The following is a 24,828-nucleotide window of genomic DNA, read 5'->3' as shown; positions in this document are numbered from 1 at the left end:
AATAGCTTTTGAGATGCTACATTGCCAACCTATATAATTAACGGTGTGACCCTATTAGTGTTTATTCAACAGCAAGTTCCACTGAAGTGATTAGGACTTACTCTTGTGAATGTAGCTACAGAATTGTAACTTAAGATACTTTCTGAGAAGTCCATAATGTAATAATTGAGTGCTCATTAAATGCTTTTATTCACTAGGCTATCTGGTGTCACCTGGTGTTTTAGACTACAACACCCATAAGCCCCAAACACTATGATGGGATTTGCAGTTTAAAACGGTGCAGGCATCAGATTGCATTTTCTGCTTTATTTATTTATTTAAAACATTTTTATGCCCCCCCCCCATCGCAACGAAGCCTCGGGGCGGCTCACAACAGAAACAAAATACATAAATACATAAATAATAACAATATAACAGTAAAAAATTATTTAAAAACCCCCGGTGCATCTCGGCTAAAAATTTAAAATCCTATAAATACAAATAATTTAACAATTAAAATAAGTTTTAAATAAAAAGGTCTTAGCCTGGCACCGAAAAACAAATAACGACGGCGCCAGGCGGACCTCTCTGGGGAGTGCATTCCATAGATGGGGCGCCACCGCAGAGAAAGCCCTCCTCTGGGTACTCACCTTCCTAATAGCGTTCACAGAGGGTTCCTGCCCTTCTCCCTCTCCAGAGGGAGAAGGGCATCTGTTGCTGATCTCAAGGGGCGGGAGAGCATATATGGACGCAAGCGTTCCTTTAGATATCCAGGTCCCAAGCCGTTTAGGGCTTTATAGGTGATAACCAACACCTTGAATTGGGCCCGGACTTCAATCGGGAGCCAGTGGAGCTGATGGAGAACTGGGGTTATATGAGAACAACATCCAGTCCCCGTCAGCAACCTGGCAGCTCTATTCTGCACCAACTGAAGTATCCGGACCATCTTCAAGGGTAGCCCCACGTAGAGCACATTACAGAAATCTAATCGGGAAGTCACCAACGCGTGTGTCACTATTGCCAGGCATTCGTTCTCCAGGAAGGGACGCAGCTGATGGATCAGCCGAAGCTGAAGGAAGGCACTCCTCGCCACCGCTGTCACCTGAGCTTCTAGAGACAGCTCAGGGTTGCGGAGCACTCCTAAGCTATGAACCCTGTCCCTCAGAGGGAGTGCAACCCCATTTAGGACAAGGCCCAAGTCCCCCATCCTGAGGCCTGAGCCACCCACCAACAGGACCTCTATCTTGTCTGGATTGAGCTTCAGTTTATTGGCCCTCATCCAGCCCATTACCTTGGCCAGGCACCGGTTCAGTACAGCCACTGCCTCACCTGGATTGGTGGAAAATGAGGTGTAGAGCTGGGTATCATCAGCGTACTGATGATTTCGCAGCCCACACCTCCTGATGACCTCTCCCAGCGGTTTCATGTAGATGTTAAATATCAAAGGGGACAAAATGGACCCCTGCGGAATGCCATGGCATAACTGCCATGGCACAGAGCCATAGTCCCCCAACACCACCTTCTGAAATCAGCCATTGTGATAGGAGCGGAACCACCGCCATGCGGTGCCTCCAACTCCCAATCCCGCTAGCCTAATCAGAAGGATAGCATGGTCGATGGTATCTAAAGCTGCTGAGAGGTCCAGGAGGACTAACAGGGACGCACTCCTCCTGTCTCTCTCCCTGCACAGGTCATCATACAGGGCGACCAAGGCAGATTCAGTGCCATACCCGGGTCTGAAGCCAGACTGAAATGGGTCCAGATAATCAGTGTCATCCAAGAGTGCTTGGAGTTTTCCCGCCACCACCCACTCTAGCACCTTGCCCAGTTGGCGGCCACCTTGGGATCCAGGGATGCCTTCTTTAGGACTGGCCGGACTACCGCCTCCTTTAAAGGGGCAGGTACCCAGCCGTCTCTTAAAGAGGTGTTGACCACCTCCAGGATCCAGGTCCCAATCCCATCCTTGGCTTTCTTGAGTAGCCAAGATGGGCATGGGTCTAGTAAGCAAGTGGTAGGGCGTACTTGTCCAAGCACCTTGTCCACATCATCAGGCCGCAATAACTGAAATTCATCCATTAATTGTGGACTCGACGGCATCTCCCCAGTAGAATCTGATTCAATAGTAGAGTCAAACTCGTGGCGAATCTGAGAGATTTTTCCCCTGAAATGCTTGGCATAGTTGTCACAGTGGGCCTTCGAGGGTGGCACAAGATCTTTCTTTGGACCCGAATGTACCAGCCCCTGCACCACCCGAAAGAGCTCCGCCGGGCAGCATTGTGAGGAGGCAATGGAAACGGAGAAGAATTTCTTCTTTGCCATCCTCACCGCCACAGCATAGGCCCGATAGTGGGCTCTTAAGTGTGTTCGGTCAGAATCACCCCGTGATCTCCTCCACCTACACTCTAGACGTCTCCCAACCTGCTTTATTGCCTGTAATTCAGGTGTATACCAAGGAGATGAACGGGCTCTGCCAGCTGGGAGAGGACGCTTGGGAGCGATCGTGTCAATAGCCCTGGTCATCTCCTCATTCCACAGTTCAACCAGGGCATTGACAGGATCACCAGCCTTGTCAACCGGAAAATCCCGCAGAGCTTCCAGGAATCCATCAGGATCCATCCAGCTCCGGGGGCGGACCCTTACAGAGGGAAAGACCGCTCTCGAGCTCAAACCTTATGAGGAAGTGATCTGACCATGACAAGGGCGTCAAACTTAAATTCCTCACCCTCAGATCACCCTCTTCCTGCCCCGTTGAGAAAACCAGGTCCAGAGTGTGTCCACATTCATGGGTCAGGCCAATGACATGTTGAGACAGCCCCATGGCCAGCATGGGGGCCACGAAGGCCTGAGCCACCCCGGTTAGAACCATCTCGGCATGGAGATTGAAGTCCCCCAGGACCAACATCCTGGGAGTCTTCAACACCAGGTCCGAGATGATCTCCGTCAGCTCAGGCAGGGAGTCTGTTGGGCAGAAGGGTGCACGGTACCCCAACAGAATCCCTAATCTGTCTCAGTGGCCCAACACCAAGTGGAGGCACTCCAGCCCCGGCCTCGAGAGGACAGGAAGCCCCATAAGGGAAATAGAAACTCGATAAACCAGAGCGACCCCCCTCCCGGTGTGGTCGGTGCTGGACCATGTACCCGGGCAGGCACAATTGTGAGAGGGAAACACCCCCCCCCACCCGCCCAGGTCTCTGTGATGCAAGCCAGGTAGGCCCTCTCATCCATGATCAAATCCATCCATCAAATCATGGAGTGTTGCCTTATTTTGGACCGACCTGGCATTAAGCAGCAGCACTGACAGGCCCGGAGGGCAGTTGACAAGTCTACCTGGAACCCACCAGCTGGGGGAATAACCAGAAAGAGGGACAGGTGTTAACCATCTGTCTCTCTTTCTTCTATGCTGACCCATTAGACCCCCCCAGTGCCATAACGTCCATTGCCCATCACCACCCCTATGGCGGCGCCCCCATGCTCCCCAGGCGACATCATAGTAAAGCACGAGATGCACCAATTAAAAGCAATCTAAAACCATCAATTAAAATCATTAAAAACATCCTACTGTAATCCACCATAATCCGCCGCTAGCCCACAGATAAAACCAAACCACGGCCAAAGCCCCTGGCCAGCCTAGTCCCCCGCTCGGCCCCCAAACGACAACCACCCTTAGGCTGTTGCCCTTCGGCCGCCGGGCCCGGTCACTACCGGCACTTTGTGGCCTGCAGGGCCCCTCCCCGTGCCCCAGCCCGTCCCGGTGCGTGCCTCGCACGTGCCGGGGGAAGCAGGCCGGAGCAGTGTCCTGGGCTGGTGGTCCTGGCCTCTGGCGGGGCAGCGGCAGCAGCGGGCGGCAGAGCAATGGCGAGGTTCGGGTGATGCGGGCTCCAGGCGGCGCGGATGGAGGTGGGGCCGTCCGGCGTGCTGGTTTCCTCCCGGGGGCTGGCCTGGTTGCCACCGGCACTTTGTGGCCCACAGGGCCCCTCCCCATGCCCCACCCCGTCCCGGCGTGTCTCTCACACATGCCGGGGGAAGCAGACCGGAGCAGGGTCCTGGGCCGGTGGTCCTGGCCTCTGTGGTGGGGCAGCGGCAGCAGCAGGCGGTGGAGCAGCAGCGAGGTCCGGGCAATGCGGGCCCCGGGCGGCGCGGATGGAGGTGGGGCCGTCCGGCGCACTGGTTTCCTCCCGAGCTTTAATGAAACAATGCTGAAGTTCTTTTGGAGATATGCAAATTTAACAAACTGGTATGAAGATAGTGATTTGATTTAATTGTAGATATAGAATTATATTGGGAAAATGCATGCTGACAATTCAGGATTGCTTAAGATGACAATCATGACTTTTTCATTCACTGTCAGTAGACACAAACTACAGTGGTGCCTGGAATAATCAATTCTCTCACAACTAGTATATGGCTAGTAACCCTCCAAATGAAAGTTAATGGTAATAGGATGTGCATGTAAGTGTGACAAAACAGAATAAAATGACTGTAAAACACTGAAAATGGATAAAAACCAACACATTAAGATGCTTACACACTACCCCATAAACAGTATGAAATGAAGGCTTTGTGATTGGAATAGACACATATGGCATTGCCACCAAAAAGTTCCTGCTCAGGCACATGACATATTGCTTAGAACAAGACTTTCCAAAAAAAATCTAGGAGGTTGAGAAAATACGTATGGAAGCAGATGTTTTTCTTAAGCAGGTATGTGCATTTCCTGCATTTTTAAGTGAGTTCTATTTCTACAAAGACAAAAAAAAAAAAAATCCCACTATGATGTTAGGTGCTTTATATACAAACACTGCTCTTGATGGTGAAATGTTAATCTTTATTTAGCCACAGGAACCTCCCAAATGCTCTAAGTCGTAGCACACAGGATCTTGGCACAAGGACCAACATTTTCCACCATGTAACTATAGTTCTGGTATGAAAGTATATTTACATAAAAGCAACACTTAATGAAGCAGTATATCACAAAATGTGGTGACTAGGGTGTTAACAGTTAAACTAACGTTTAACCTTTCTTTTGTTCACTGAAGATTCAGAACATTTTTGTAAATCATTCATTACTCCTTACATTGCTGCTGTGTTGCTGCCATGAAATTTTTGTCCAAGTAACTGCATTACTTTCACTTGTAAGACTGAGGAGTGCATGAGGTGCTAGAGAAATATATGAAGTTACCTGTATTTTTTCAGCTTTTTAAAAGAAAGTGTAGCTAATTCAGAACATCTTTCCTCTTCATATACTATTAATAAAGACCATTACTTGAAATCCTAGATTTGTGCTACAACGAAACAGCAAACAAATGTTTCTCAGGGTCTGGGTCAGCAAATAAAACAAGGCTCTAGAGATTTCTTCAGTCATTTATTTTAATGTCTATTCAGTTAAACAATGCTATGTAAGTTCTGTAAAAGGGGGAGGTGTTAGACTAGATGGACTCTTGATCTGATCCAACTGGGTACTGGGCCTACTTCTTCTGTATTACATACAGCTAGAGATCTAGTGGAATCTGTCTTCGGGTGGGAATTCAGTGCAATCTCTGGGCTCAGCTCCCTGGACTCCATCCTGCTTTGTCACAACCTGAGTCTGAGATTCTGCTGAGTATGCCCAGTGTTCACCTGGCACTCTCCCAGAATTGAGCTGCCCATGACTCCTATACATGCAGCAGCCTTTGTGCTCTTGCATGTGATGTAGAAGGAGGTTGTTGGTTGCACACCCTTTATTCTGTGGATGTTCGTGGACTTCATCTTGGCTTGGCTCACTTTCCAAGACTGGGCTGAGCATGAAAGGAGGTCCACAAATACTAGAGGGACAGATTCTGCAGAATTTCATCACAACACTAATTACAGCCTGCAAAAGTTGTTGAATTGGAATCTTACTTAGAGGTAGAGGAGGGGCTGGAATTTTCAGGTGAAATGCCAAGGCCAATGGAAGCAGAACCAAGCCAAAATGTTGCTGAAATTCAAACAGTTTCAAATTTTTTCAGAACATCTAGTGAGCTAGCTGATACGGAAGGGGATGGACTCAAGATCCATCTGATCATGTGGCACCAAGTTAAGAGGGTGATCAAATTGAAAAACATCAGATGTTCCAAGCAACTGACACATAAGCATCTGGATCTGATTTGAAGGTGGAGCCAGCTCTGTTTGATTTGGTACAGGGAAGAGGCGTTCAGATTGGAATCAACTATGTATCATTAAGCCGCATCTCCCTAATGGCTGGTATTCCAGCTTTGCTTGTTTCCTTTGTTATTGACTTCTGCAGTGCTCTTTTATATCACAAAGCCAGCTTGGTTGGTCAGCTTCAACATAATGAACTACCGGGAGAGTCCTGTCCTGTATTGTAAACTGCTTAGAGAGTTCTGTGAGACTAATAGAGCAGTATACAAGTTTAATAAGAAAAAAACATGTTTAGCTAGAATGTCCTTGTTGTGATCTGTTCAGAAAGAGGGGGAGAAGACCAACCGAGACACCAACACAGACATTTCTGGTCTTACTGTTCTAGGAAGAGCACAGAAATAAAATATAAAGACCTCCCCTCCTTTAGGCTTTCTTAGCTTGGCTAATGTTAGGGCCTGCCCTGAATGAATGCATTGTCTGGGGAAAGTATCAGATTTTCTAGCTAAAAAATATTGCTGCTTTTCCTGCATGACTGAAACCATCTTTAGCAAAGATGCATAGGCTTTGTACAGCAAAAGAGGAACAAAAGCACATTTATAGCAGAATAAATTGCTTGTATGGAATGACTCATGTAATCTGCTTTAAGATTTGCTGTCACAGGTGTGAGTCATGTAAATGGATAGCAGAACTGTAAGATATTTCTTATCTCTTTAGATCACTATCTGCTAAAACGATGGTTTCCTGCAGATGGTTTTTTAAAGAGACATGTTTATTAACAGTAGTACTTGTGTAGATACTGACTTGGTTTGCGCAACCTGGCTTACACTACAAAGACCTGGGTACAGTAGACTGAGGAGTAGCTCTCTCACAGTTGTGCTCCCACCCTGGGTACTCTGCCCAGCATGAACATTGCCTGGAGGCCGGGGCTGGGGGGGGGGGGTGTCTGTGGTCTGTAGGAATTTTATCCCCCTCTCAAGGCTCCTTGTTCACTCAAGGAATTTTGGGGAACTCAACTTTCTTGCTGAGACCACTTTATCAGGGATGGCTCAGGACTTCATGGCCTCCATGACAACCAAGGGACTGCCTCAGCATGTCACCAGGCCATCACACATAAAAGGTCTAGACCTACTCTTCTCAACTGGACAAGGAGATGGTGATCTGAGAGTGGAGGGGCTAACATTAACCCCTTTGTCATGGTCAGATAATTTCCTTTTGAGGTTTAGGCTTTTTGTCCCCTTTCCCCTCTGCAAGGTTGGGAAGCATTAAAATGGTCTGTCCCTGCAGACTGATGGATCTGGATAGCTTCCAAAGGGTCCTAGGGCTGTTTCTGCCTGATATGGCTCGTGCCTCTGTTGAAGCTCAGGTCACTCTGTGGAATATGGAGATGATCCAGATGTTTGTCACAATTGCCCCAAAGCACCCTCTTCCCCTATGTGGAGCCTGGATGGCTTCTTGGTATACGCCAGAACTGAGGTCAATGAAACAGGTGGGAAGACAGCTAGAGTGCAGATGGAGGAAAACTAGTGATGAATCCAACTGAAACAGCTTAGAGTTCATTATCTATTAGAGCTCATTATGCCATGGTGGTAAAGGCAGCAAAGAGATCTTACTTTTCTGCTTCTATTGCATCCTCTCAGTGCTGTCCAGCAGGGCTGTTCAGAGTCTTTTACAAACTGTCCAGGTGAAAAAAACAAACAAACAGTGTAGCCTTTGGTGGCCCACTGTAAGGAATTTGCACAGCACTTTGAGGTTAAACTTGCTTGGAATTTGTTGTGAGTTGGACTCCATGGTTAATACACTTCCTTTGGCTGAAACATTCAGTGCAACATCAGGTCTAGGTTTATTGGATGAGTTTCAGTTGTTGAGGCGTAAGGATGTGGACAAAGTGCTTGGATTGGCCCAGCCTACTATCTGTATGCTAAGCCCTTGCCAATCTTGGCTAGTCACACAAAGCAAGGGGAGGGATGTCCCTGGGGCCAGGAAGCTGTGAACACCCCATTAGGAGAAGGAATGGTCCTCTTTAATTAGACTACTCCTGAAGAAGACCAACTTGGACCCAGGGGATTTTAACAACTACAGACCAGTCACTAATATCCTTTTCTTGGGCAAGGTGTTAGAGCAGGTGGTGGCTGGCCAACACCAAGCTTTCTTGGATGAAATGGACCATCTTGATCCATTTCAATTGGGATTCAGACCTGGATTCAGAATGGAAACTGCCTTGGTTGCACTGTGGGATGACCTTTGCTGGGAGAAAGATGGGGGAGTTTCACTGTGTTGGTTCTCCTGAACCTCTCAGTGGCTTTCAGTACCATCAACCATGGTATCCTTCTGAGCAAGTTGGTAGAGTTGGAAATAAGCAGCACTGCTCTGCAGTGGTTTCACTCCTACTTGACCAGCCATGTCCAGAAGGTGGTGCTGGGGGATTATTGCTCTGCACCAAGGCATTTATGCCATGAAGTCCCACAGGGCTCTATCTTATCCTCCATGCTGTTCAGTATCTACATGAGACCACTGGGAGAGGGCATCAGACTGTATGGACTGAGATGTCATCAGTACCCTGATGACACTCAGCTCTACCTTGCTTTTTCATCTAACGCAGGTGTGGTAGTAGATGTTATGAATTGTGGTCTGGCCTTGATAATGGATTGGATGTGGGCCAATAAACTGAAAGTTAATCTAGACAACATGGAGATACTGTTGGTGGGGAGACCATCTGTTCATATGGGTGACATCTTCCCTGTCCTGAATGGAGTCACACTTCCCCAAAAGGGCAGAGTTCATGGCTTGGGGATGCTCTTATCACAGAATTATCTGGAATTCCAGGTGGATTTGCTGGCCAGAAGCAAATCTTCTATCAGTTTAGGCTGCAGCCCTATCTGGACAGGCAGAACTTGGCAACAGTTATTCACACACTAGTAACCTCTTGCCTGGATTATTGCAATGCACTTTATGTGGATTGGGGCCAGGGTATCTAAAGGAGCACCTCTTCCCATATTCCCATTAGATCATCTTCTGAGCCCCCTTCTCAGAAAATAAGGGGGGTGGCTACAAGAAGATGGGCCTCCTTGGGAGTGGCATCCCAACTTTGGAATGGGCCCCCTAAAGAGTTTCACCTGGCACCCTCTTTTATGGTGCCAGGCAAAGAACTTTTTATTTTGCCAGTATTTTAATTGTTAGATTAGTTTTAATAGTGGTTACATTTTAATATAAAATGTGGTTCTGTCTTTTATGTAATCACAGGTTCTGTTAAAATGTGACATAGGTGTGCTTTTATTGTTATATGATTAAGAGTTTAATATTGTGTTTTTAATGTCTTATATGGTTTTTATATGATTTTATTGAATGTATATGTCTGTCTGTAACCTGCCCAGGAAGCCATGTGGCTAATGGGTTGGGCTAAAAACCTAATTAATCAAACAATTAAGGTAAGTCTCAGGGGCATGTTTAAATTCCTGGTGTATGTTGACCACCATTTCCTCAATTACTTACCCAGTTGTGGCTTGTTGTATTGTTTGAACCTGCGTGGCACAGCTTACCTGTTAGGAAAACAACCATCAAATGATCCATGCCTTATTGCAAGCATGAACCACAAATTGAAATAAGCTACCATGGCTTACTGATCGTGTGCCCTGGCCCCCTATGCTACTAGTCACATAGCTGAAAAAGCATGTGTTTACCCCATCCTCACCCACAAATATTTCCTTTCAAATGCACTTACTCGACATTCCCAAAATGTACAGAGCTTTCCTGCTAAGAAGCATCTGCTGTTACTAGTTGAGCATAGCTCTTTATGAGACCTCTCATGGCATGTATCAAAAATTTCAATTTTATTCTAACTAATGACAACTATTGTATTGCATGAAAAAGCCACAGTGAACAAATATTTAGTGCATACTGTTTTTTCCTCTTTTGTTTTCTTAGACAAATTCAGACAACAGATTACAGTTGACTGAGACGGTCACTGAGGTGGGGAAGGAGAAAAATCAACATATTGAAAGCACTTCTATGGTGGAACTTCTCAGTGATGTACCTTTCACTCTTGCACCTCATGTGTTGGCAGTACAAGATACCTGTAATGACTTGCCCAGACAGTTGCTTTCCTGTGATGTCACTGACAATCTAACAAGGTTTTGGTATGATTTTACACTAGAAAATTCAGTGTTATGTGAGTCTTAGTTCTTGACCAACTTAAGTTTAAATATGATCACTTGAAGTCATATATGCAGATGTGTGTTAATGAAATGCTCTTTCTTTGTTACACATAATCTGAATGCTGTCTGGTAAACATTAACACTCTCCATCTTCTGTGATCCACAATGTTTTGAAGTACCCAAGCCAAAGCTGGCAACTCAGTTACAGTAAACAGGCTATAATATGACCTCTTTAAACACAGTCTAGCAGAGTTTTCTTTTAATTTTAAATAGGCTGTGCAGCTGTTCCGGAGTAGCCTTTAAAAGGCAAGCAGTTTGTTGATTGCATTCATCTCACTTGCACTTTGACTGTAGAAGTAGTAAGTATGCACATTGTGAAATTGGTTAATTTTGTCAGAACAGAATTTGGGTTAATTTATGTAACATTAAGTACAACTTTGAGAAATGTTTAGTAATATATACACATTGAAGTAGCCACTTTACACTTTCACACTGTGGATTTCTCCCTCCTTTGGGGGTTTCACACAGTATTTCCTGGGGATTCAGCAGTTTTTCATTTTCCATTTAATGCAGGCTCCACATGTGTTCCTGGTTTATATGTTGATCAGTTTTTCCATTGCAAACTTCTGTATCCACAAGAGAAAGATTGAAACCTGGTTGTGTGTGCATTTATATTTTCTTACTAGTTTATAACTGTTCATTTTTCAATATGTATGAGTAAGGATAAATAATTGATCAGATTTATTTTTTTTGGAAAAGAGGAAATAGTTTCATGTCTAAATAAAATAGCATTGTATCCATATTGTGATTTCATATGTCTTTATTCTAAATAAATCCTAGTTAAACTTCCTTTTGCTCACTATTTTGATAAATAGTCAAACCTCCACATTTATGAGGGTTAGAGGGTAGGACCCACACAAAAGTGGAAAAACTGCAAATATCTCTAGCCTGCCCCCAAACCTTATTACTGTTGCCCCCCTCTTAATACTGTTGACCATACATGTACTGTATTGTCTCTCCCTCCCTCTGTTAGCTTACAGTGTTGATATGTACACTTACCAGTTAATTGAAAAACATTTTTAATTTTTAAAATACCACTCAACATATGTCTATGTGAGGATAGGCTAATAGCCACTTCAACTTGCGAGAAACACAAATTACACCACACACTATGAGATAAAACACATGAGTGAGGCTGGCTAGTACTGAGAAAAGAGCATGGCATCTCCAAACAAAGTCTGTAGTCTACAGTTTTTGTTACATTTTCTAGTCTATGCACATCATCTGTGATTCTCCTCAGTAACCCTTAAAACTCCAGAACAATTCCAATTTAATTATTGATGGCAAACTTGCAAATAAATCCATAATAGTTAAACCTGAGAAAGTCAAGGTTCAACTGTATTTGAAATACTCTTCATTATGCTGGAAATTTATTTATATTCATTTGGAGTCAGTGAGAAGGATATATCATTTATACTGTTCCAGAGATAGGTCTTTCAGAGCAAATGTGCAACATGGTTATTTAAGAGCATAAATTCAGATTTTTCAGATTACTTTAATGTGCTGTGGTAACAAATCTGTTTACTTAAGATTCAGTTCTATGTATGTTTAGGCAGAAAAGAGTCCTACAGTTCCCGGCATGCCCCAGCCATCATAGTTGGCTGGGGCATGCTGGTAGTTACATGCCTTTTTTCCTGTATAAATATGCGTAGGATTATGAACTTAGATAAATTGCTTATGTATGCATGCTCCGTGCCATGTTTGAAAAGCTGCTCATTCTATAAGCTATTCAGTGGCAGATCTAGGTGTGCCATATGTTTTTTATATAAAAATTATGGTTAAATGTCCTATCCCTTTGGCACCTGTAAGATAAAGTCCTTGCATGTTGTATATGTACTGACTGTGTTTAATTAAATCATACATGATATACTAGAGTGTTTTTTTAAGTAAAACTAATAAAGAAGAGTTACTTTTCATTGAATAATTTATATAATCTCTTGGATCATCAGATTTGTACTAAATTTGATATTTGCATATATAGCAACACCACTCTGATTATATTCAAAGATACCTTCTATACCTAGAGGAAGGAAATAAAAAAATTCAGTAGAGTAGTTACAATGTATATCTATTTTATGTCCATCAAAGCTTAATCCCAAGTCATGTGCTGTATGCTGACTCTGCTAACTTTCAGTTAGTTGAAATTAGGCATATTAGGCATTTATGCCTTTAAATTAGCCTTTATAATGCCTATAATGGCTTTAAATTAGGCATTATATTTTGTCATGTTTGAAGAGTGACGTAGCCACTATTGTTAGCTTAACTCTCATAAATATTTGCCATTCTGCTGCCTAAAAATTACTTCCTAGCACATCTGTCTATATCTGATAACATTTCAAGTTACATGCATGTTAAATAGACTAGCTATGTCTTCTCTGCCCCCTATCTTTTTGTTAGTATGAGTTTCTATTATACTTTCCATGATACTTATCAATAGGTTTTGCAATATATGTATTTGATGTCATTCTTATAGACACAAATTGGCACAACAAAGGTGCTCAGTTGATCTTAAAGTGAAAAGAATTTTTTATTGTGTTGCTTCTTCTACACTGCCTTGGGAACATATTTTGGGGGAAAAAGTAAAGTGTTAATGTAAGTGCTAATAAAATACAATGTTTTTTCTGATTGTCAGTATTGCTACTGGTTGTTTAATAAATAGCATGCTTCTTTTTATTATTTTCATTGCACTTACTGTCTTGGCTGTTATGAGTTTGTTACTGTAAATCACTGTAACAGCATCTGCCTGCTGGGCAATACGTACCTAGAATAAAAAAAAATGTAAAAAGATATGTAGAGTAATCTGTGAATAACTGAATATGGAGCCATGGTGGATTATACCAAAAGCTTATCTCATATATCAAAAGCTTGTTCCCACCTGTGGGAAGCTCAGAAGCAGTTCATGAGTATAACAACACTTTCCTGCTTGAATTCCCCAATAGGCAGTATTCAAAGGTATGCTAGACTTCATCTATAACCATTAACTATGTGCTGCGTGAAGTACTTTTATCAGTTCTGAATCTTCTACCATTGAGCTTCAAGGGATGCCTCTAGGTTCTAGAACTGTGAACATCACTCTTCCTACACCGTGCATAACTTTATAAATCCTTATTATGCCACCCATTACTTGACTTTTTTTCCAAACCCCAAATATTGTAACCTCTCCTCACAGATTAATTAGTCCAGCCCCTTAATGGTTTTCGTAACAGTGCCTTTTCCAGGTGTACAGTGGTCTTGTTGAGGTATGGTGACTAGACATGTTCTCATGTATTGTTTCAAGTGTGGTCACACTATAGATTTTACAGTTTTATAGTTTTATCTTTTCATTATTTTCTAATGATTGTCATGGCATTTACGTTTTTCACAGCCATCACTCACTTCACTGATATTTTCATGGAGCTGTCCATCACAATTCCAATATCCCTTTCCTGTTCAGCCATGGAAAGCTCAAAACCCAATAGGGTATGTGCAGAATTTAGATATTTTGCCCCAGTTGCTTACATTGAATCACATTTGCCATTTTTATGTGCATTCCTCCTATGGGAAGAGATTTTTTTCTAGTTACTCATTGCCCCTTTTTTCTTTTAACTGCCCTAAATAAGGAAACATGAGCATCTCATTGTTCATCCCATTTTATTTATGAACATGTTAAACAGCACCAGTTAAAAACAAAAGGCATGAAAAGGAACTAGTCTTCACACAGAACAAGCAACATCGAATAGAAAAAACTATCTCTGAGATTATTTTTACCAGTATTTAATAACTGAAAATCTTATATGTTTCTCCAGCATCATACACTTGAGATTTGTAACCAGACCTTCCTTAAGGAAGCTTGATATTTTGTGTTCTTCAGATATGTCCCTGCATAAGGGTTTTGGAAGAGGAAGTCAGAGCTGGCCAGGGAGAGAGATGTTCAATTACATGTTGGCAAAAATTAAAATAACTGTAATTATTAACTAGGCTATAAAAGAGTCTTCAAAGGCTCTTTTTGACTGGGAACAACAGGTAACCTTCCTGACATGCCAGCACTTGATTGAGAATTACAGAGGTATTCAAAAGTTTTTTTTAGGAACCATTGCTTAAGGTAGAGAACATATAGCTGTCTGGAAACTTGGACAGGTTTTCTTTTTGTCTCAAATCTGAAACATGAAATTTCACATTATTTGTACTATGTTAAATCTGCACTGTCTTCTTTGTGAATTAAATTTGTTTTTGAAAGGTTGAGTCTTTTTGAAAGGTTGTATGTCTTCCTTTTTGGCTTAAAACAGGCTTTAAGAATAATAACAGAACTTCATCAGCGGGCAGATAAAACACAGAAATATGGCAAGGTCATGTTTTCCTAGGGTTTGAGAGGTCTTTCATTACTGCTACCTGAGATTCTTTAAGTTCTGGAATTTGAAGGAGGGAGTTTCTGCAATCAAAGAATGTCCACTGAGCACGTCTCTCCCTAAGGTCATGCCCGAAGTGGAGCTGTCCTTTGTTCTTAAGCCCTTTTGCTTGCCATAATTTGGCCTACCTTCTGTTTGAATCAAAACATTTCATGAAACTAAATAAAAAGTAAAGTTTGTATTTAAGGCACATCTTTCTGAAAAAAAGACCAGTACTTCCTCTGTGTTTGGATTGTCTGCTCCGTTCTGCTATTGTTTGATTCCAATAAAATCAGGGTACAGTCCAAGACCCAGACCTTATTATCAGTGGTTAAGATGAATTACGGCTTATATAAAATGTGTGGGCAACTTGTGGCCTTCTAGATGTTCTGATTTTCAGTTTTCATAACCCTAGCCATCCCAGCTTACCAGCCCAGCTTAGCCAGTAGTAAGGAATGATGGGAATTGTAGACCAAAACCTCAGGAAAGCTACAAGCTACCCACCTCTGCTATAAAATCTGGAATGTGTATGATTGCAATGAAAGCCGTATTCTGCCCAGAGAGTAGCAACAGGGCAATATGGGTATGCCTACATAAGTATATAAAATTAATTTAGCTGCCTTTGTGGAGGCCAAACATCTTCATATATTCCTTATTTTCACTCAGTTCTGTGGCTTAGAACAGCTGTGTATACGGCTGCTGCTCTGGTGGTGATTATCCATAATTGTAATTTAGCAGTGCTAAGACACACCCTTGCATTGATTTGATGTCCTAAGTTAATATGATACAACAGAAAAGTATTGAATTCTGTTCCTACAAGTATTGCAGAGTTTCATGTTTGTTCAGTAAGTCATGCTAACTGTGTATTTTGGAATTGTAATGGAAACCACCTGCAGAAGGGAATGGAAGCTCAAGAGAAGAGCATTTTCTGCCCTGAGCTAATGTCTGATGTTGACTGAAATGTCTGGGAATATGCCTCTAAGACAGTTGTTTTGTGTTCTAGAAGACAGTAAAATACCCAAAGCAAAGGCAAGCTTTGCTCCCTCTATGGCTGGACAACATTGAAAATTTGCTAGAGACCTGGTAAATATTACTGATGGCACCCAGCTTTTTGGATTTAAAATTATGTCTTGCAGGGTTTTTTGTTTTGTTTTTTGTTTTGGTATTCATTTTGTACTAAAACCACCAGCCTCCAAACCCTTTTTATCTAGCCATCCAGTGACATTAACATAGACTGTGACACAACACAGTGTGAGCAGTTACACCTCCCATTCTTTCTTGTGGACCTTCTGCATCGCACATATGGACTTTGGACCTGCGCAGAGCCAATTGTCAGGAAGCTTCTATAACTAAATGTTCACATGGGTGGGAGCTCCTTCCCTTCTTGTTCCCAGGAAGTGTGGGAGAAAGCTTGTCCCGCTCCCCTCAACTTCTTTTCAACCACCATCATGCCTAGATTAGGAATTGCTTCTCTCTCTTCCACCTAGGTATTAAGCATTCTTTCTCATGTTTTTTCTTCACGTACAACAAACCTCTCTGTTTCCCTCCTCAGCAGCCCCATTTTCACTCTTCCCACCCCACCAAAAAACCTACAAAAGACATTTTTCCTACCCACTTTCCTATCCACTGCTGCTCACAACCTCCTCCAAGTCACCTGTGCCTCTCTCTACCTTTTCCCCTGGCCTCCCTGTTTTCTGCAATGGCATCTTTGGCAGCTTTTTGGAGATGTGCTGCTTGTGACAGTAAGCTACCTTCATCCAACAGTCCCTCCTTCAGCCACCACACACTGGGGAGGCCTGTGTCCACCACCAGGCTTTCAAGAAGCAAACCCAGAAGCACTGGGGCAATTGGAGAGTTGCATGAGCCCCAGCTGACCATTGGGTCCCCACCAGCAGCCCACTCGCAGTCCCCGGAACTGGGGGAAGTCTCCGTTACCTCTCTGGGGGAGAACAGGGGGCTCAACTGGAGAATAAAAGAGCAAGAGAATGTGGAAGCCTGAAGCCTGTTCATGTAGTGGTGAATAAACAAGCCTTCTTTCCAAAGTACTCTACATGCAAACAGTCCAGGCTTCTGGCAATAGCCATTTCTCCCCTTCTCTGTCAGCCTGCTGGGTGGAAAGGAAGAAGTGGGAGACAGGGAAGAAAGAGAGAGAGAGGTGGCAGGAAAAGAAAAGGGATTAGCATTTGGCTTTGACTTTGTCCACCACTGGCATCAGACCATCCCACTGTCAACATGCAACCCCGGACAGATTACCAAAAAGGGAATGTGGCTCTCAGTAGAAGAAAGGTTGCCCATCCTTGTTGTTGTGCAGTACTGCAGTGTCCTGCTAGGCTTGAACACAGCCATACTATGGTGTGAATCTGGGTTCTGCAACACCTATTCTGCAGATACCTATTCTGGCACATCTCAATTTTTATTTTATTTCTTAAGATGTTAAGAGGCTGTCATTCTGCAAAGCAAAGCACCATCTTCCAGTTTTATCTTTATTTTGAGTCAAATAGTGTTTGTATATTTTATTGTTGAGCCTCAGCTTCTGCCTTGCCCTTAGATTCTTGGGAAAATTACTTTTCTTTTGCTATCACTGGTTTGCCTTCCTGAACATTATTGTTTTGTAACTGCTAGTGCTTGCAATGGCAGCCATTTCATGAACAGGCAAACCCTGTGGTAGCCATTTTGTGAATGCAGACACAAAAGTCTCAAAATTTCAGATATGTCCTCTGACCCAAAAGGTTGGAGACCTCTAGTATAGGCTGTATGTGTAATGTTTCCTGAAGGAATTCTCCATTAAGCTACCATTTGGCACTCTGCTGAAGCAGATGGATAACTAGATTATTCACTATTTATGGTGATCACTCACGTAATAGGCTTATTTCAGAAAAGAAAGGTTATGAACAGCACAACAGAAAATGGCTGTGAAGGTTTCAGCAATGTGAAGATTTCATTTTGAGAAGAGCTGAAAGATCTGTTATTCACAGCTCGTTACAGCATCTGGAGATGTGGGCGGTAGCTTAGAGAGACAGGCTCAGATGTCATCCTAGATGTAGGCAGCAGCTGCAGCACAGATGAAAGAGAGGACTTGGTTCTTCCACCAATTCCATTTAGTTTTATTTGTTACAGAGATAAAATAAGTGCTTGAGATCAAAGATCCCATTTAAAAGCCTGTCTTCCTAAGCTCCTCACCACTTACACATAGGTCACAGGACATAAAAAGATATTTACATGCAAACAGCAAAAATATGAAACTAATCAAAACCTCACCAGAGAACATTTGCAGATTTTTTTCCTGGTAGTAATTCAAGTTTTCATGTAGGTATTCCATTTGTTTGATTTTATATAAAAGCCAAGTAGAATTTTTAAAAGATTGTTGAATGCTGTAACATCAAATATGGCATTACTCACATTTTTTCCCTAGTAAAGTTGTCCCTGAGATTAAGGTTATAAGGAAACTCAGAGATGAAGGCAAGTTAAATGTAGGATAGGTCAGGGTAGGAGTGAACAGTTTTAAGAAGTATAAAGCTTAAAGGATGCACAAGCATTTTTCTCTTCCAATAATTCATACCATGTAAGTGTCGTACTTATGGTTTTCCTCATCCATTTTCATACAACAAACTGTTTATTGTAAGAACCTTTTGGTACAGCAATATTATTCTGCTCTCTCCATTTGCTTTGAGATGGTATCATTGGTTCAGATTTCATCCTATTACTTCCCACAGATTGTCTGCTTCTAAGATTTAGTATGGAAATCTCTTATTAGATAATACCCTCATTTTTCTTACTTATTAAAATTGTTTTTAAAGACTTTTCAGCCATTTTCAGAAAGTGTTGCGCTCTTATTCTGTTACTTTACTTTTAAGTTGTATAGTTCATACTTTCAAATGGAAGCTGTTGCAAATGAAAAATATTCCAAAGAAAGGAAGATTTTTTTAATGCATCAGGATGTTTCATGATTAGAGATGTTGCAGAAGGATCTATATTAGATGCTGCCAAAATCTGATGTCAGATACATCCGTATATTTAAGACCAAAATTTGGACAACTTTTGGAATGTCAAAGCATGCCTTATTGCTCACCAAGTTAGTTTAGAATTACAATTTTAACTGGAAATAGAGACTGACTTCACATTTTTGTGTGTTATTACTGGTGACACATCCATTTGATCAAAAATATTTTCTTTAGTAGCAATAATAAGTGCAAATAAAAGTTTAGGTCTCAAAACTAGTTTACTTGCTTGGAGGTTCAAAGAGGGTATTTAAATAATGTGCATAGATTCTTCATAGAATGTGTATATGAATCTTCATACAATCGTAGAAACACAGAATAGTAGAATTGGAAGGGGCCATGAAGATCTTCTGTTCCAACCTCCTGCTATTGCAGGACACCAAGGTACACCATCCCACCCATATAGCTGTCCGGTTGTTGTTTTTTTTTTCAGTGTCTCTAGTGTGGGAGAGCCCACTGCATCTCTAGACAGCTGGTTCCAATGTCACATTGCTCTGACAGTGAGGAAGCTTTCCCTGATGTCCAGCCTGAATCTGGGTTCTCACAACTTGAATTGATTATTCTGTGTCCTACATTCTGGCATCAGCAAGAAGAGATCTTGACCTTCCTCTTTGTGACAGCCTTTGAGGTACTTACAGCGGGATACCATGTCCCCCCTCAGTCTTCTTTTCTCAAGGCTGAACATGCCCAGTTCTCTCAGTATCTCCTCATAGAGCAGTGTTTCCAAGCACTGGATCATTTTTGCTGCCCTCCTCTGGACCTTTTCTAATTTTTCTGCATCTTGCGTGAGGTGAATATATTCTATTCTTGCATTCTACTTTTTGGTTTGAAGTATGGATGCTGATCATGTTTTACAGCACCAAGAAGCAATGCACACTCACTAGTGCTGAGAGTTTCCTTAGTAATTTTGAACAAAATCAGGCTAAACTGATTTTTAAATCTTTACTATTTTTGCATATTTGTTTAGACTGTTCTGTTACCTGAGTAAATGTGAATAGAATACTAGGATTCTTTTAAACTAAAGAAATATTTAAGGAACTACTTTCCAACTTACTATTTTAACTGGACTGTGTATTTCTTTAGCTGTGCATACATGAACTATTAAGGATAAAATGACATTTATTCAAAATAATTGACTTTTAGTTCAAGCACATTTGATTGATAGTCTGGAAGTTACTTGCATACATAATATACAGCAAAATATTAAACACAAGTCTCACCAAGTTCAGTAGCTATATTCAGGACAGACGCTTTATATTACTATAAGTGGCTTTGCTTTGCTTGCTTTCCGTAGCAGTTTTAGAATACACAGAACTCTGGGCTTTATAGCAACCTGGACTAAAAGTTGGATCCCATTTGTACCACATAGGTAACATTGGTTCTGGAAAATGTGAAGTGACTATGAGGAAATTAATATACCTGAGCATTTCCCTTACCACTGAGCAGTCATATTTACAAAAAGAGCATTGGGGTCTAACATTGTCCCTTAGCATAAATTTCTCCAGAATAGTTTTCATTATAGAAATTAAGCAGTAGCAGAATTCAACCTATACTTGTATTTTAAAGAGTTTCTTCAAATAGGGTGAGGCGTTTTAGTCACTAAATGGTGCACAAGTAAACACAAGGATAATCTGTCCCCACTTATTTGGAAGTAAGCTCCATTGAACTCACAGGTTTGGTTCATATGTCATGTTAACCCATGGCTTACTGGGGCTGAGTAAAGTGTGCTGGCACTTGCCCACTTGCTGCTTCCACTTTGCATTCATTTTCTAATGAATTTGTCGTAATATTTGAACCTAGCATGCCAGGTTCTTGGCAGTTAAACAACCCAGAGTTTGAGCTCATCGTTTGTTGTTGGGTTAAAAATTGTTTCATTGTTGACCCAGAGGGCCAGTGCATTCCTGGATTCTTTTGGAAAGCAAAGGGAAAGTGACCACATGCTGTTTGCATACTCTCGTTCATGGACCATTTAACCAGGTCACCGAGACTTACTTCTGAGTAGACACAGGTTTGCACTGTAAACTATTTGCAGAGGAAGCATCCGTTACTTATGCATGTAGAGAATGGCGTTGATGATTCACTGGACAAAGGTTCAAGGATGGTCTATTTGTGCCTCTATTTCCCACCTTTCTTTGTACACATGATGTTTATTTGCTATGTCTCCTCCAGCAGCTAGTAGTTTCATTATCATGAGACTTCTTTCTTTCCTTCTCTTTAATTAAAATTGTTCAGTTCCTTTACATAGAAGATGTTCATTACCCCACCCCTGTGAGGGTCCCAACTCAGTTGTGGGTTTGTAGCTTGGCCAGGGCAGAGAGTTAGATTTGATTACCCAGAGAATAAAACCAGAGGACAGAAGGTGGTGGATGATCAGAGTTCTCTTTCCATTTGGCAACAGAAGAACCTTGTCTGCCCTATGCAGATCCCCAGCAGCAATAAGAAAGGCCACATGCAAACAGGAGCGTATTCTCACAATGCCCTTGGGAAACTATATTCCCTGCAGTTCAGTAACATGTTTCTGCCTGGCTTTCAAAAGTATAATAAAAGATGGGAGTATCATAGGTGTAGAAGGCCCACAGGCCTTCTTTGTATTTGAATGGTTGCTAAAGAGCCAGAAGGGTTTTACTCAGTCAGACAGAGATGCATTCATTTCTCACAACCCAGTCATTTAGTTTGGAGTAGGGTGGAGGAGGATGGGAAAGGGAACGATCTTTTGTATATTTCTTACACTGTGATCCTTCCTTTTCTTAGAAGGAATTATGCTCAGGGAAGCATAATTCCCCAACTCACCATCTAATAGTCACATCATCCATGAGAGGTAGGTTAGCCTAAGAGGCTCAAACTTTGGCACAGAAGAGATTTTCATGAGCCTGCCTGGTAGCTCACCACACTGGCCCTTGAGTAAGTAGGTTTACATTTGCAGCCTTTGGAGGATCAGTTTTTACACTGCAAATCTTGCAGTTAACATACATTTGGAGCCCATTTTGTGGGCAATGCTAGGAATGTTGAGTCAGTCCAAGGCTCCAAACACTATTTTTTCTTCCCTCAGTCTCCAGGCTGCAATTATTATTCAATAATACTGGTCCCTCTCACAAGGATGTTTATAAAATTAGATGTTTGGGACTTGATGAATTCTTGAAATGCAATTTATAAATCCTGCTTAATAGCTGAAGAGTAAGAAGAAATGTTGCAGTTACTGCTCACAACATTATACAGCTTTGAACTTTGATTTTTTATCCCACCCTTCTACTTGTTTCTTCTCTTGCTTCCTCACCCCCAGTGTGTCCTCATACCAGTGCTGGAGGATATACAGTGTATATGAGCCCTCGTCCTAGTCCAACAAACTTTAGGTCTAAAGCTGAGTTGCACAGTCCTATCAAAATGTTTCTGTATTTTCTTTTAGCCCCCATGGCTTTGGTATCACAATGTAGCCATTTGAAGTCTGTTATACCTTTGTGAATCAAAGCCTGTTCTAGGCTTGCTTCTTCCATACTAAAGATCACAGCTCAGGACCTGGTTTTCTGTAGAGGGGGGTGGGTTGTCATCTGATTTAAAGGAATTTGTAAATTGCCTCATGTGGTTAAGTCAGCAGGTCATTTATTTTATTGTAGTTAGTTAATAGCTAATTTCAGGTAGTACAGACAAAATAAAGGGTGCTTGTTGCATTGGAAATCACTACCATACAAGGAAATAAAGCTTTGGAAACTGCCTGGTTTTAATGTACCAGCTGGATGGGCTTTTAATGGTAAGCTGGTTGTACACAGAGGTACAGCTATTTTAGGATTTTGTACAGAGACTGATGAGTGGATCTCTACTAAAGTAATGTGGTTCCCGATTCCTTTCCTATCTCAGTGTAGCCACTTGTGCCCCGCAAAGCCACCCCTGAGGGTTGAGGGGCCCTCTGCAATAGTACGTGATTGGGACATTGGGGGCCACCATGGAACACAGAATTGAGGAGAATTTGGTGGAGCTGCCTTATATGAGCCAAAGTGCCTTTCTTCCACACACAAAACATTTCTGGATTCAAGCCACAATTGCTGATTGCAAATATCCATTTATTTCTTACCAAAATAACCCTTACAAAAACTTATATTACATTTTCCCAGCACCAGTCCTGTGAAAAGTGCATGGTATCAATCAATGTTCCTATTCCAAAGGCAAAGAAGTAGTGCATTGGATTCAGATAACTATGAGGGTCGTACATGTCACTTCTTAAGATTGTGAACACTGTATATCTAGATCTGCTCTCCTTGGATAAAACAGTTTAAATTAACACTTCCAGCTGAGAATAATGTCTTTCTTTAATTTCCATTCCCTGCAGAATTTCTGACTTTTAAAGTGAACCATATTGATTTTACATTATTATGACAAAGAATCTTGAGCTCGTCAAAATACATCAAACTGGGAAATGCTTTCATATAATGGCCAAATATATTCTTAAGGCAGGAGAGCCTGTTCCACCACCAATTTCTGCTACTCCTATATCATAAGTAAGGCAAGTAATGAAAGTCATGCAAAAATGGTATAGCTGCATCCTGGAATCAATAAAATACCCTGCCTGATCATCCAAGTATTATTCAAGATTTTAGGGTGCCTCACCTTAAACCTTTGGAAGGGGAGGGAGCAATCTGGTGCCTTCTAGTCAATATTGCCAATGGTCATGGACTATGGGAGCTGTAGTTCAAAATTTCAGGAAGGCACAAGGCTATCTACCTATGCCTATCCATGCTTTAAATAATGTTTTGAACGTTCTACAGTTCTGCAACAATCGCATTCTTCAATGTTCTCTCATGTCATATTCATGCATTGCCCTGTCCTCACAGACCCAGAACCTAGATGTTGGTCCCTCTAAGCCATATATTCCCCAGATTCCACATTCCTGTGCATTGCCCCCTAACCTTGTCCTGAAAAAGAATCATGAGAGCAATCATAAGGACAAATGCAACACTGGTGGATATGGATATGGCACCATGTGTTAGGTCTTGGAAACTATGTGAGGTCATAACAAAGCACATAAAAGAAGCAGGGGAACAAATATGTAAACTACCATACTCCTGGTACACATTTCTCTTTTGTATCCTCTGTGCAGCCACACTGTTGTGTTTGTGCCAGCTAGAAATTCCTAGTTGGACAGATAAGCAACCTGGAGTTTTCTAGATATTTGGGACCACAACTCCTGTAATCCCTGACCATTGTTCATCCTGACTGAGGCTGGTAGAAGTAATATTCTGAAATATCTGAAGGAGCACCAAGTCATCTACCCTGCTCTAGTAGGATTTATATCTTGCCTTTTCCCTCTTGTGATGAACTCAGGTCAGAGTACATAGTTCTCCACTCCATTTTTATCCACATAACACAGTGAGGTAGATTAGGCTGAGAGCAAGTGACTGGCCCAAAGACACCCAGTCTCCTTCATGGCTGGGTGGGGACTACAGCCTGGATCTCCCTGGTTCCCAGTCCAACAGTCTAACCACCACATGACTGCAAGCTTGACTTAAACTTCAGCAGCTAAAGGTGAAATCACATGTATATTTAAACAGAAAAACTAACAAATCCCAGCTTGCCACTGGCTGCTAGAACATTAGAACTTTGTCTAAAAATACATAAGATTGCACCCTAAATAAAAGAGAGAGATCACCATCCCTCAGTTATTTAAAGATGCTATTGCTAAATATATATTCTATGAAATGTGATAGGACTCAGTAAGACATGACATTTTATTAACTAGTCATATTATTAAATAGCCATGAACAGTTAAACTCAACAAACACATGTGCTCTAAGGAACTTCCAAATGTACATCATTCCAAAACCCACTCTGGCACATGTGCATTTCTTGAAAGTGTGACTTCAAAAAAGATGCTTGAAGAAAGTTGAAATAGGTGCAAATTTAATAAGAATTCATTAAATCAGTTAATGGAAGATAAAACTGGCAATGGCAATGGCTAATTTGCCATTTCCATGTTTCATTATGACAATATCCATTCACATTAAAACATATTTTTTTTTCTTAGATATTTGCTGACCCATGTACTGTGTGATGCTGCTGAATTAGTCTGGATAAGTTCTGATCCCAACTCCACTAGGACTTACTCCAGATTGCTTAAATGATCAAATCAATAAGCAAAATGTTTGCAATATTTAAAACATTACACAGATG

At 41.8% G+C, this 24,828-nt stretch overlaps 1 protein-coding gene across 1 annotated transcript in view; it reads left to right on the top strand.

Moving 5' to 3' along the window:
• The window catches only part of UMAD1 (UBAP1-MVB12-associated (UMA) domain containing 1), a 52,448-nt gene extending 39,346 nt beyond the window's left edge, over positions 1–13,102 (top strand). Inside the window, exons 4-5 of the mRNA XM_044429043.1 lie at positions 10,018–10,229; positions 10,521–13,102. Coding sequence (XP_044284978.1) covers positions 10,018–10,229; positions 10,521–10,569 — 261 coding nt within the window. The 3' untranslated portion in view covers positions 10,570–13,102. The remainder of the gene's footprint in view (positions 1–10,017; positions 10,230–10,520) is intronic.
• The last annotated feature ends 11,726 nt before the right edge of the window (positions 13,103–24,828 follow it).

The sequence above is a fragment of the Varanus komodoensis genome, unplaced genomic scaffold (assembly GCF_004798865.1).
Source record: "Varanus komodoensis strain SLA01 unplaced genomic scaffold, ASM479886v1 scaffold2, whole genome shotgun sequence".
Classification (NCBI taxonomy): domain Eukaryota; kingdom Metazoa; phylum Chordata; class Lepidosauria; order Squamata; family Varanidae; genus Varanus; species Varanus komodoensis.
This window is presented reverse-complemented; position numbering and strand designations above follow the sequence as displayed.